A 14,028-nucleotide genomic window follows, 5' to 3' on the forward strand; every position below is an offset into this window, starting at 1 on the left:
GGCCTTTTCTAAACCAAATTATAGCACGGGGACAAAAAACACCACAATTTACACACCGCTGACTGATACTGCGGCTTCTTCTTCTTTACAAATTCTTCTGATTTATATAGTAAAAAAACGATTTATTTGTCTAGATATTTTACTTAAGGGTGACATTTGCACTCGAGAAAAAAAAATATGTAAGTTGAACAAAAAGAGTTAGTGTTAAACAATGATAAAATCTGTATCTTTGTATTAAAATCATTAAATTACGAACTTAACTTACGAACTTAACTTATGATATATTTATATTTATTATTATATATTTACATTGCAAAAAGAAAACAACAAGAGTGTAACATTATATTCTATAAAATTAGGATTTTTGGTTGTGCCGAATAACAGAACACAATTATGAAAGTACGAAAAAAAACTCCCTTTATTTCTCTATATAATCCCCTGCTACAGTAATGCACTTACAAAGTCCACTGTAAAATTCAGTTGCCTGTTTTATACATGTACACTCACCAGAAAGTTCATCAACAGTCCCGGGTTTGACTTGAACGCCACTCATATAATACATTACATTTTTTAATTAAGCACTAATATTAACACTGGAGACTTCTTGCATTAATGTTGAACAAACACCTCCGTACAGATTACATCACCGTATACAGTAACTGATTATGCTCATCTCAGGGTCTGTAGACTCATGCATGCGGAAGAGGGCGGATAGCTCTTTTGTTTTTTCCTGCGTTACGGCATGAGCGTGTCTTTTTTTGGTTTCGTGTATCTTTGAGGAACTACACGTCATCCTTCAGCGTGCTTGCTTTGTGGTAGCTTGTGGTGGGAATTATCAGGTGACCAAGACGGGAAGAAAATGAGGGAAAAAAAGAAAAAGAAAAAGGGAAAGCTGACGGCGTTTAAGTGGCATGGCTACTGCTGAATTCGCAACTATTTCGAGTCTGCGGAATGAAGAAGAGCTAATAGCTGCTTCGCACTAATTCCTATCATCAGCTTGCGCTTTTTTGGACGTTGTCCTAACAAGCAATGTGTTCGACTCTTGTAGTCATTAGTGTTTCCAGCCATCACAGCCTCATTCATCACCTCATATTCCACAGGCTTTCGGTACAGCGGCTAATTAAAGTGCTCCGAGCCGCGGCTTCTGCTTCTACAGACACGCATTCCTGTTAATTACTCCAAGACGTCTGTCCACGTCACTGGACCATGATTCATCGGGAAGCGCAGCTGTACGGTGCAGGGACGAGTGTGTTCATTACACACACACACACACACACACACATACATGATAACATACATAGGGTGCACATGCATAGAAACACTTGGACACAGTTGAGAAGCAGAAAACCATGATGTTACATGACATCGGCATGCAAAATTATTAGCGCCCCAAGGTACTGCTTGGTGACATCTCCTTCGGAGAGATGCACATCTTTGAATCACTTCTTGTGATGATCAGGGAACTTCCTATATGATCTTGGAAACTCCACCATGCAGAACATTTTAAGCTGATTTGTTTCTTTTAAATGATTATCATTTAGAGATTTGAGCACAGATTCACTCCAGACCCGAAGCCAATGAAGATAAGGAATTAGGAGCTTGTAGGAGATCAATCTAACACCCAGACCTGAGAAAAACTCCTCGTTGCTCTGCTTTCTGATGTTTTCCCCTGATGTTCATGTGTGTGTGTGTGTGTGCCTGGGCTTTTGGAGATGGTGCTCTTGAAGCAAACCTCCGTCACCCATCCCGTCCATCGTTAATATCCCTCCTATTTTCGCCGGGGTCCGAGGCCTCCTTTTGAAGAAAATTGAGCAGATTTGAGATGAAGAGGCGCTCTGGAGGAATTTGAGAGCGTTTGAGGATTATGACGGGTTTATTCACAGCATACGGCCCGGCTCCAGACGCCTCTGATGCCTTAGGAGGCATGGCCTGAGCTGAGCGCTTCAATAAATAGAGATGAGAGCGATAAGAAAATAATGCAGGTCACACATTTGACCGGTGTTACTTGGCATACAAGCTTGTGTCTTCTTCGTAAAATGAAATCTAAATTCCACAGGAGCAAAAGACAAAGCCAGGGTCAGCCATTCCTATGATGGAACAGTGATTAATATTTTATTAAAAGAAGAACTCAAGAGCTATGCAATATCAAGAAAGAAAAAAGTTCGATTTCCGGATATGTACCTGAAAAAAATGTATCATATGTAGATAATCACATGATTCACACTGAGTATGTGTGTGAATTTTTCATCTTACACTGATGTTGATTTTTCATAGCTCATACACCGCAGTAGACTTTTCTCATGTAGTGTACTGTATGTATTTCATTGAAGCATTTCCTAATGTTTAATACACATAATTATATGTAAAATAGCTGTATTTCCTCCACTCTTGTGAGTCAATAAACAGATTTTATGAACATTAGCTTCTAATGGAAAAATACATGAACCATTAGGACAATTCGAAGAGTAACTTAATCATGATTCATATGTACTTTTAACGAGTTAACAATTGTTCTGGTCAATTTTTCTTTTTTACACTAGCCATGCTGGGCATGCAGTAGCCTAATTGATATTAATGTTGTGGAAAAAATCCTAAGACCACACAGGCACTTATAAAATAACTTAAAAAAAAAAAACTAAAATATCCAAAATTGATGCAGATGCGCCATCTAGTGGTCATTTCATTAACTGTTCAAGTAACAGATTTCTAAATACTGAGAATACCTACTGTACTGTGCGCAGTCCACAAACATGACATAATCTAATTTAATAAATGCAAGCACATATGCCTTGCTTAATTATATTAAATATAGTGTAAAATGTAGGGCTTTACATCCATTTATCCATCTGGGAATCTCTGTAGTCCAACTAGGGGCCATGGAGGCCGATCGTGACTATTCTATTTATTCCTAATTTATTTTATAACATTGACCTCCAGTCAACATTCACACATGCAGTCACACACCGCTGGCGATTTGGGAAATCCAATTAGCCTAATCTGCATGTCTTTGGACTGTAGGAGGAAACCGGAGAACCCGAAGGAAACCCACCCAGCACGGGGCGAACATGCAAACTCCATGCACACAGACCTGTGGCGGGAATTAAACTCAGACCCTCGAGGTGACAGTGCTAACCGCTAACACACTGCGAGCAGCACATTAAATACGATAAAATGAAATAAAATCAAATGAGTAAACTAAAATTAAATAATAGATAATTGTCTTTTGAAACAATTACTTTTAAGAATAGAGGATGACGACAATAAAACTGCACATGCGTGCTAATCTAGCTAGGTAAAAAAAATGATGACGAATAAATGTGTATATTTTGACAAAAGCTTTGATTGTGGTTAAATTTTATTTAATGAAACGTTAATGAACCGTTGTCAGTCCTTTATAATATTGAGTAGAAGGGATGTCACGAGCAGTTTTGTGCCAGATTAGAAAGTTTTGACAACGTACACTGCAAACGGCAAACTTAAATTGACCACCGGACAGAATTTAATGACACTTTTGCAGTACTGAAGTTTAACCTGCACCATAAGTGAAATCTTAATGTGAAGTAAAAGCGATGTTATAAACAGTTATGTGTGGGATTTAATAATCTACTTTAAAATAATCTACTAATGCGCTACTGTCTCAATGTAAACAAACACCTGCACAAATAAATATTAATTATTAAAGCTAAACTGGATATTTTTACTGGGATTAGTTCATATTTTCACTTTAACTGGAACAACAGCCCTGAAGTGGTATAAGTAAATTTTAACACGCTGAAGACAAAACTTCATCTTTATACGATCTACTTTTTTGATTTCTCCTCTGTGATTTACTCTCCGATTACTTTTTGAGTGTATTAGTGAACAATTTTTACAAAACGCGTATTTATGTACGGTAATATAATAAGTAATAATGTGATATTAATGCTTAATACTTGATAAGTGCAGCTAACTAGCTAACAATTATAGAATTAGCTAATTCTTCTTCTTGTTCTTTAAGGGTTTTAAGTAGTTGGCAGGGGATTACTGCCACCTGCTGGACGATTCTCAGCTACTGTAATTTAGCTAATTTCTGGTGATGTATAGAGGGGCAAGAGAACTTGGGGGCGTTTCCTAAAATATATATAATTTATTGTGTTTTTTTTTTTAGCTCTATATTACGAAATGTAACATTTCTAAGTTATAACTATTCACATATTAATAGCTAAAAAAATATATATAAGAAGATCAAATTAAATCGACAACCGTTATGTTTGAGAATGGGCGTGTCCTTGCATCCCTGACTCCGCCTATGACGCCCTAACGACAGCGTCAGGCAAAATGGCGGCGAGCTGTGGAGCGAACTGAGGATGTCAACACGGCGCCTCAAGTGACTCTTTTTATTCTTTTCTTTTTTTTTCGCGTCGGTAATACAGACAGGGTCGTATTTTAAACAAGAAAAAAACTACAACAACAACTGGAATATATATTTTACACCGTTTAATAGTCTGCTGTGTTTTGAAAGTACATTTATGCTAGCTAGCGCGAAACTAGCCGCCTGCGCGCGCGGTGAGGAGAAGTTTATTTCCCCGTGATAAAGTCGTGATTAATGTTTTCTCTGACTGAAATGAATTTATAGAGAATCTTTTGCGCTAGTTACATCTTTTTTTTTCTTTCTCTCCGGCAGCTGGAGGTGCAGACTCGGCGGATGTTGTCTGCATCTCTGTCGCACTTTTTTTAAAGGGGAGGTGGTGGAGGGGCGGGGAGGGGGGGTGTGATTTAATTTATTTATATATTTATATTTATTCACTCCTGGTGCTGTGAGTGTGCAGAAGCCATGGCTCAGTCGCCGGTGCAGGGCAGTTTACCGGGTATGCAGGTAAGAGGATCTGTCTTGATATCTCTCTCTCTCACACACACACACACACACACACACACACACCTCTGAATGAATTTATGATGCCACATCTTGTTAGAGTACGGCGCTCGTGCAAGGGTGTCATTACTTTTAGATTCTCCAGAGTGCCGCACACCTTTACCTCTAATCTCAGCCAAATACAATGGGCACGACGTAACGTGATTTAAATGTAAGTGAGACTTTGATGTTCCCTTATAACAATATACAATGGGGCGTTCGGGTCAAACTGGGACTTTTGGTGGCTTTTACTGTAGACTTGGACGCAGTAAAACGTTAAAGCGGTGCAAACATTTTTACAGAACTGGCGGGGAGGATTCGGACCCCGTGAACATTCAGCGAGTGGAACGCCTGATCCTTAAGATTCGACATACCTGTCTTTGGGAACTGTACACACAATTATTCACCAACACCACTCGCATGTTACGGAGACTTGACTTAAGTTATTGCCAAAACCCACCCCAGACACTCCTCGCCCCGCTCCAAGCCATTTCCACATGTTTGGGCCGTTAAGGGAGTTCCTGGGAGGCCGGTGTTTCAGACAGTCTGATCAGGGTTCTAAAGTAGTGAGAAAACTTTGGTTCTTGATGGTGTCCAAAGCCATGTAGCTGTGGGCCAAACATTTTTAAGAATGACATAAATATTAGTTTTTGCAAAAGCTACTGCTTCAGTGATGCGCAGGCGTCATTACTTTTGGATTCACCAGGCTGCTGCACACTCTTCTCTCTAATCTCATTAGTGTAGAGTAAAATAAAGTGGACACTGTGTAATGGAATAAGGTGGAACACAAGGCATACATTCGACATACATTATTGTAATCACGTGAAATGTAATCAAAGTCATTATTGATCTCCTTCTAGATGTAAACGTAGGTTGTCAGGATGAGCATTACCTTTTTAATACAAAGCGTTAAGTTTATTGCGTTTTCGAGGAATCTTACTGAAGACTCTTCATACTTCCATTACCGAGTCCAACAGAGTTCAGACTCGAGCACGGACTCGCCGCCATCACCGTCTCTCTAATTACTGCTGGCATTTAGGCCTCTCTCTGATATTTAAACGAGCGCGAGGGATCGAGTCGAGGGCTTACAGAACACCATGACCTCATGATCACATCACATTCCTGTCAGACGTGTCATGAGGTCTTTGGTTTATCTTGCACCATTACAAGGAGCGTTCAAGTCAACCCGGGATGTGTGATGAAGTTTTTGGTAAATAAACAAAAAACCTGACTGACATTTACAGAAGACTTTAAGCACAGTACGGTGTGATGAGACTCTTTGTGAAATATTCAAACGTCGCAAATGTTTTTGATCCGGGCCGAGGTGTCTCGGAGCCAACTGCAGTTGTGAACAATCAGAGAGTGGAACGTCTGATCGTTGAAAATCTACATCACGGATGTCCAGAAGAGACACATCTGTCTGTGGGAACTGTACACATAATTATTCACCAACACCACTCGCACATTACAGGAGCTTGGCAGAGTTATTGCTACACATCTCTCATATAATCCTAACCTCGTTCTAAGTCATTTCCGCATGTTTGGGGCATTAAAGAAGTTTCTGGGAGGCCTGCGTTTCAGACGTGAATCTGATCATGGCTTCTACCTTGATGGTCTCCAAGCACTAATTTCTTCACAATTTGAAACACTGGGATAAGTGCATTAGTGTAACAGTGGATTATATAGAAAAATAAAGAGAGTTTTTTTTCTTTTCTTACTCCCATAACCGTGTTCTCTTATTCGACACAACCAAAAGTCCCGGTTTGACGCGAGATATAGGATGAGACAGTATATCTATACATTTATATCTATACACTGTAGTTTGGTGTTGCGCTATATAACTCTTTCCATCCATGAATGAACATCTAATTAATCCAGATAATTTTTGTTTAGATGCAGGATCATGAGTGTTATTTGTGTGATATTAACTACAAAAACCATGAGGGTTGTGCAACAGAACACTCCCTAACACAGGAAGTTAACCAACAGCTCTGCAATCTCATACACAGATAGAGACAATAATGTCTACAAGCTCAACTCTCATTAAAAATGTACTGTCAATTAGTTAGCTAAATCCAGAACTCTTTATTTAAAAATAGAGAAACTTAATTAAAAAAAATGCATTTAAATAGTTTGAAATGTTTCGTGACTGGCTTACAAGCCGAGACGTTTTCACCCCACGATAGCATTGACATCAAACGATTACTTGTTATGCATTTGTAGCCCCACCCACATTTTGATAGCGAAGCCGTTTCAAAGCGGGAAAAAGTCCAAGCGATAGACCTCAGTCTTATTTACTCTCAACAATCTGTGCGTGTTAGAGGCAGCTCGGGTCGCCAGTAATGCCAAAACTCCCCGTTTGCAGAGTTTGCGAGCCGACCCCGAGGAGCTGTTCACCAAGCTGGAGCGCATCGGCAAGGGCTCGTTTGGCGAGGTCTTCAAAGGCATCGACAATCGCACACAGAAGGTGGTGGCCATTAAGATCATCGACCTGGAGGAGGCAGAGGACGAGATCGAGGACATCCAGCAGGAGATCACCGTCCTGAGCCAGTGCGACAGCCCCTTCGTCACCAAGTACTACGGCTCCTACCTCAAGGTGAGCAGCACGCTGTAGATCCTCAGTCTCCACAAAACATCACTTCTGAGATGTGTTACACAATGTGTGCAAAAATCAAGCATAATTATTGGTGCCCTATTTTAAAACACAGCATAGAGAAGTTATGGGATATCTATCTATCTATCTATCTATCTATCTATCTATCTATCTATCTATCTATCTATCTATCTATCTATCTCATTAGCCACTCCCACTATTCCTAAGGGATGAAGGCAGAGAACAGGGAGAAAAAAGAGGAAAAAATATTTTTCAGTTGTAAAAAATTTCATGAACATAGTGACATCTAAACACTAATTAAAAAAAAACAACACCACTAAATTATCAAGGTTTGACATAAAAGAAGACAAATTTATGGTATTCATGTTGTCTTGTTTCGGTCCGTATGCTCAAAATTGGGATTAAGGGTGTGAACGTGTAGAGAGGTTTTGCTCATCTGCTTCCTGTCTCTGTATTCAGGGCTCGAAGCTGTGGATCATTATGGAGTATCTGGGTGGAGGATCAGCGCTGGATTTGGTGAGTAATAATCTGACGCTAGAATTCATGCCTCGAGGGAAAATATACAGGTTTTTACTCGTGCAGCTTGTTTGTCTGCACAGTGCGGAAATCACAGAGCCAGTTTTACTCGATAGCCTCGAGGAATCCCAATCCATCCGGCCTCAATGTCAATAAATAAAGTATTATTAAGAAAAGTTTTTGTAATCACAGTTTTTTTATTAGCATGGTTCTTTCCAATTTGTGAAATATAACTGTAGCTTTAATGGAATTTGACTTTTTTTTTTGTAGTTTTATTATAATTTCTTCTTCTTATTATTATTATAGTTAAAAATTTTGGGGGAAAAAATATAATGAATAGGTTGAAGTAAACATAATACAGTTTAAAGTAAACACAATACAGTTAAAACAGTAAATATAATTATATCACATTTAATATTTTCAAATAGCCAACAAGATAAAAAAATGTTTTTATGTATTATGAATTTAATTTGAGGAAAAAAATAAACAACTTGATTATTAAACATTTAGAAGAAATTGTTAAAATACATAAAAATAATTACGCCCGGTTACATAATGTTGTAAAGAAATGAAATATCAAATAATATGTAAAATTTTTCCAATATTCTTATTAGTACAATTTTGTCACGTACGGTAAATTAAATATATTTTAAATATTAAAAATACATAAAAATAGTTACATAATACTAAATAATTAAATAATAATATTTTTTTAAATTACTTATATTTTTTTGTGCGATTTAAATTGTTTTTAACAATTTGAAAAAAAATGTAAGGAAAATGAAATATGACACAAAGAAGATTGGGTTAGATCGTTAAAATAAAACTCAAGCAAATCCTAAGTACCATACCTTTCTCTTGTCTCTTTCTCTTTTTCTTCCTTCCCCGTCCTCTCTCTCCCACCCCACAGCTGGAGCCCGGTGCTCTGGACGAGGCGCAGATCGCCACTGTCCTGCGCGAGATCCTGAAGGGCCTTGAGTACCTGCACTCTGAGAAGAAAATCCACAGAGATATCAAAGGTAGAGCTGTCTGCTCCTCTGTCCTGCTCACTTTCTCAGAAAAGTTTGCCTTTTTCTCATCCCGTTCTTTGAAACACAGACATTTAAGCATGAACGTCTTGGACGTCTCTCGGTACAGGATTCCTGAAAAACCTCAAAGATTTAAGTGAAGAAAAGCTAAATAATTAAACTTTTAAATCAAAAGTTGAAAAATTGGCAAATAATTCCAACAATATATGTGTACAATATGCAGTATTAACACGTGAAACTGTTTGCGCGTGTGTGTTGTGTTCTCCAGCAGCCAATGTGCTGCTGTCGGAGCAGGGCGAGGTCAAGCTGGCGGACTTTGGTGTTGCTGGCCAGCTGACGGACACGCAGATCAAGCGCAACACGTTCGTAGGGACGCCTTTCTGGATGGCGCCAGAAGTAATTAAGCAGTCCGCGTACGACTCCAAGGTCAGCAGTTTTACACACACAACATGCACGTGGTTGCTTGAAATGATCGTCTTATTATAGACGGTGTAATTATTTCTATAGTTTGTAATAGTTTGTAATAAATGTTCTTCTTTAATTCTCTAACATGTTTTTTCCTCCACCTCCAGGCTGATATCTGGTCCCTGGGAATCACGGCGATCGAGTTAGCTAAAGGCGAGCCGCCTCACTCTGACCTTCACCCCATGAAGGTGCTCTTCCTCATCCCAAAGAACAACCCGCCCACGCTGGAGGGCAACTACAGCAAGCCGCTCAAAGAGTTTGTGGAGGCGTGCTTAAACAAAGAGCCCAGTTTTGTAAGTCAGGAAAGAAAATGAAAATCTTTTCTACATCGGATTAGCAAAAGCTCACTCCTTTGAATTGTTTTCATTCTTTGTGTCTTTCGCGCTTTTAGAGGCCCACAGCCAAAGAGTTGCTGAAGCACAAGCTGATCGTGCGTTACTCTAAGAAGACGTCCTACCTGACCGACCTGATCGACCGATACAAGCAGTGGAAGGCCGAGCAGTGCCGAGGAGACTCCAGCTCGAGTGATTCTGACTCGTACGTAGTCGATTCTGTCTCGCTTCCAGTCTATATCTTACATAATCCTAATTGTTTGTCTCTAAATCTAACACATATCTCTCTCTCTTTCTCTCAGAGAACCAGACAGTCAGGCATCCGGCGGAAACGATTTCAGCAACGACGAGTGGATCTTCACGATTCGGGAGAAGGACCCCAAAAAGCTACAAAATGGAGCCAGTGTGGAAGAACAGGTGCACATCACATCCTCAGGATTTTACTTCATGAATATCTTTAATAGACTTCCTTATTTAACATTATATGTATACGTGTGTTTAATGTAGGATACACCACAGAGGCCGCTGTCACAGATCTTATCTACAGTTATCACACCAGTCCTAACAGAGGTAAGTCAGAATCGTCAGCTGCGTTTTTCACCGCACGCTCTGGAGATTCACAGAGTCTGTCAGACCTCGCTTTTGAGGTTTTTGTGATGGCAGGGAGTCTGCATAGCCAAGGGGGCCAATACTTCAGGAATGCTATAATCTGACAAAGTGCAGAGTTTATGAGGGGACGTCAACAAAACCAACACGATCACATCTGACATCTCTGTAGTGTCCAGCGGAAAGGCACACAGAAAAGCAGCTCGTTTCCTTCGCAGGGTTTGTGTTTAAAGAGGCGGACAGGTTTGGGCCTAAAGCTCATGAACAAGAAGAGAATTTATTACACACTCAGTCACAGAGCTGCAGAGCATAGCCCGAGCACCAGGAGTGAGCGGTTACTTCTAGTTTTTCTTTTCTTTCTTTCTTTGTTTCATGCTGTCTGAGTCTTTGTTTATTTTTTTCTGTCTTTCATTTTGTCATTCTGTCTTTGACATTATTTCTGTGTTTCCTTCTTCTTGCTATCTTTTCTCATTTTTGTCATTCTCTTGTTCTATCTGACTTTCTTTCTTTTCTCTCCTTCTGTCTGTCTGTCTTTGTATATTTTTCATTTTTGTATGTAAACCTCTTAATTTATTTTCTTTCTTTCATTCTTTTTGTATTTCTTTCATATTATTTTTTTTCAACTAATTAGCTTGTGTCTTTCTATCCGATTGTATTTTTTACCGTCTGTCTTTCTTTTTTTCTTTCTTATTTTTTAGGTATTTCTTCCTTAATATGTCTAATCATGTCTTTCTTTATTTATTTCTGACCGTTATCTGTTTTTTCTTTCTTAATGAATTTTTACACAACACACACTTGCCCATAACAGATGTAGTCCCATCGACACCCTGATTGTACTTGGATTGTTTGTTTATTTATTTATTTGTTTATACATTTATAATATGTAATTTATACAAATTTATAATATGGATTTTTATCACGTATGCGGCAGTTTGGTCAAAGCAAGTTGTGTAAATTGTGCTTCATAAATAATGTGTAGAATCTCTTTTAGTCGTGTTCACTGTAGTGTGCATTTACCCTGAATTTGTGTGTGTGTGTGGGTTCCTTCCGTCAGCTAAAAGAGCGGGGCGGCGATGTTGCAGTGAAGCCTGACGTGTTAGACGAGTTGGCAGAGGCCATGTTCCTTGCCGAGGAGACGTATCCGGGGATCTCCGACGTCATGGTGACGCAGCTCATTCAGAGACTAGACCGGTAAATATTATGGGATGTGGTTTTAAAAAAAGAAAGTCTTTCTTTGTTGTGATCTCCATTAACCAAACAACAACTTCCTAACTGTGTAGGTTCTCTAGAGCCCGGACGTCTTCCTCTTCTCCTCAGTGATTGGTCTGATCTGTTATCAGTCACACCGAAGCCCCTCCCACCACGCACCGGGTCAGCGAATCCCAGCACCAGCGTCCAGCGAGTGCAGACTTCGCTAGTTTGATTTGACAAACTCATGGACAGTAAAGAGGAGTGTCTGTGTGTGTACATATCTCTCACACACACACAAACACACACAGATACACACACTCTCAATAGCATAGCAAGCGAGTAGCTTCTGGAAGTTTCTGCTTCTGCATCGCAACACCAGCCAGCAGAACCACAACCATGGCTGAAACCCTTAATTGTAACCATAGCATGGCTCTGATCAAACAGCTGTGTGTGTGTGTGCGTGTGTTCGAGCCGTTTTCTTGTGAAACAAGATGTCAGCTCTGCATCAGCTGGACTACAAAGAGTTTAGATGTATGTATAGAGGTGTATATACTTTTACACATTTACAGACTATGGATTTTTCTTCCCCCATGCCGGTCACTGTGTACAGACGGCCACGCCCTGCTGTAGAGATGAAAGGTAAATATATAAAACTCAAGCCTGTCGAATGGCCATTACTGAGATCGCCTTTTATGGAATGTATGTTACGTTTCATTTTAATATAAAAGAAGAAAGAGTTTAAAATACGTCATTAATAATCATTTTTATCCTGTCATGATTAAATACTGTTTTTTTGTTGTTCCTGTTCATCTTATGTGAAAAAGAAGAAAAGTTACGCAAAAAACATGAGGTGCAAAAGTTTGTGTTCCCTCAGGAAACTCGCAGGAAGGCGGGCAGGTCTGTGCATGAATGGTATCAGATTTGCCCCCTTTTTTTTTATGTAATCTAAATATTCTCTAATTACGTTCACCCAGATTTCTTTTAGTCAGTAATTTTTACCAGAAGAAAACCTCGATTTTGTTTTGTTTCTTAAAAAAAAAAAAAAAAAAAACATTTTCACTTGTCTTGTCATTTTTCTTTTTTTCTGGTTTTATTAGATATTATTTTAATGTATCAAAGAATAGTTTATAATATTTACCTGAAAAATAAAAAAAGTTTAGGTTCTTAAAAAAAAAAAGAAGATTCATCATCATATGTCTTTATAAAAGATTTTTGTAGCTACAGTGCCCTCCACAATTATTGGCACCCCTGATATGTTCTTAGGCTTCTAATAAGTTGATTTTTTTTTTATTGCAGAAGCATAATCTCACACTGAAAATTGTAGAGGAATCTACCCTTCAACTCGGGGGAATTTTAAAAATTGGAAAAAAAAAATCTATAACCAAAAAATTACAAAATTACCTGTCCTACAATTATTGGCACCCCTAACAGTTCCGATAAAACAAATGTTTTTTTTACTGTAGTTAATAAAGTTGATCAGAGCATCTAGAAACTTTTAACTAATAATTCATGACTTTCTGTTTCCCTGTGGTATAAATATGGCGTGATACAGAGGCCTAATTTCTCTTATCAACTCTTTAACTAGGGAAAGACAAGAGAACACCGCATTCAAGTAAGGCGACCTTCATAAGTTAAGCAATGCCTACAAGAGAATAGCCACTTGCCTAAATTCCCCCATATCTACAGTCAGAGGAATCATTAAGAAGGTTGGACGAGGACCCGAGGTTATCTTGCCACCACACAGTGAGTAGAATAGTAAGAGAAGTAAACGAATCCCCAAAGCTCACGGTCACAGAACCGCATCAAAGAGTGGCATCTTGGGGTCACAAAGTCTCCATAACAACCATCAGACACCATCTACATGCCAACAAGCTGTTTGGGAGGCATGCAAAGAAAAAGCCTTTTCTCATCTACAATCACAAACATAAACGTCTGAAGTTTGCTTGGACTTTAACTGGGGCTGCTGGGGTCAGCTGAGACTAGGATGGAGCCTAGTGGGTCTGGCGTAAAACAAAAGATGATCTAGAAAGATTGTGCAAAGAGTAATGGTCAAAGATGTATTCTTTTTGCTTGTGAAATGTTATAGGAGGGGATTAAGTGCTGTCTTGTTGGTAAAATAAGGAATAATTGAAGTATTTACATTAGGGGTGCCAATAATTGTGGCCCACATGATTTCGTTAAAAAAATTCTTAATTTGGGATTCCAACCCCACAACACTAACCCCCCCAACTACATAATTGTACTTCAATTAAATGTTGAATTTTTTTTTGTTTCACATTTTGGTTCTACACTGTTTAAATAAAAATAAAAAAACAAAGAATTTATTAGAAGCTTAAGAACACAAAGCCGTAGCTTTCAAATAAATTTATTGGAATTTTTAAAGCA

General features: G+C 38.8%; 1 protein-coding gene across 1 annotated transcript; it reads left to right on the forward strand.

Annotated features, from left to right (window-relative positions):
- Window positions 1–4,312: 4,312 nt before the first annotated feature.
- stk24b (serine/threonine kinase 24b (STE20 homolog, yeast)) lies at window positions 4,313–13,942 on the forward strand. Its single transcript, XM_053498667.1, has 11 exons — window positions 4,313–4,855; window positions 7,257–7,487; window positions 7,965–8,021; window positions 8,932–9,040; window positions 9,318–9,475; window positions 9,622–9,807; window positions 9,906–10,051; window positions 10,149–10,263; window positions 10,354–10,416; window positions 11,507–11,643; window positions 11,733–13,942. Exons 1-11 carry the CDS (start codon window positions 4,814–4,816, stop codon window positions 11,770–11,772), a joined length of 1,284 nt encoding a protein of 427 aa, XP_053354642.1. The 5' UTR covers window positions 4,313–4,813; the 3' UTR covers window positions 11,773–13,942.
- Window positions 13,943–14,028: the final 86 nt, after the last annotated feature.

This window comes from Clarias gariepinus, chromosome 6, assembly GCF_024256425.1.
Source record: "Clarias gariepinus isolate MV-2021 ecotype Netherlands chromosome 6, CGAR_prim_01v2, whole genome shotgun sequence".
NCBI lineage: Eukaryota > Metazoa > Chordata > Actinopteri > Siluriformes > Clariidae > Clarias > Clarias gariepinus.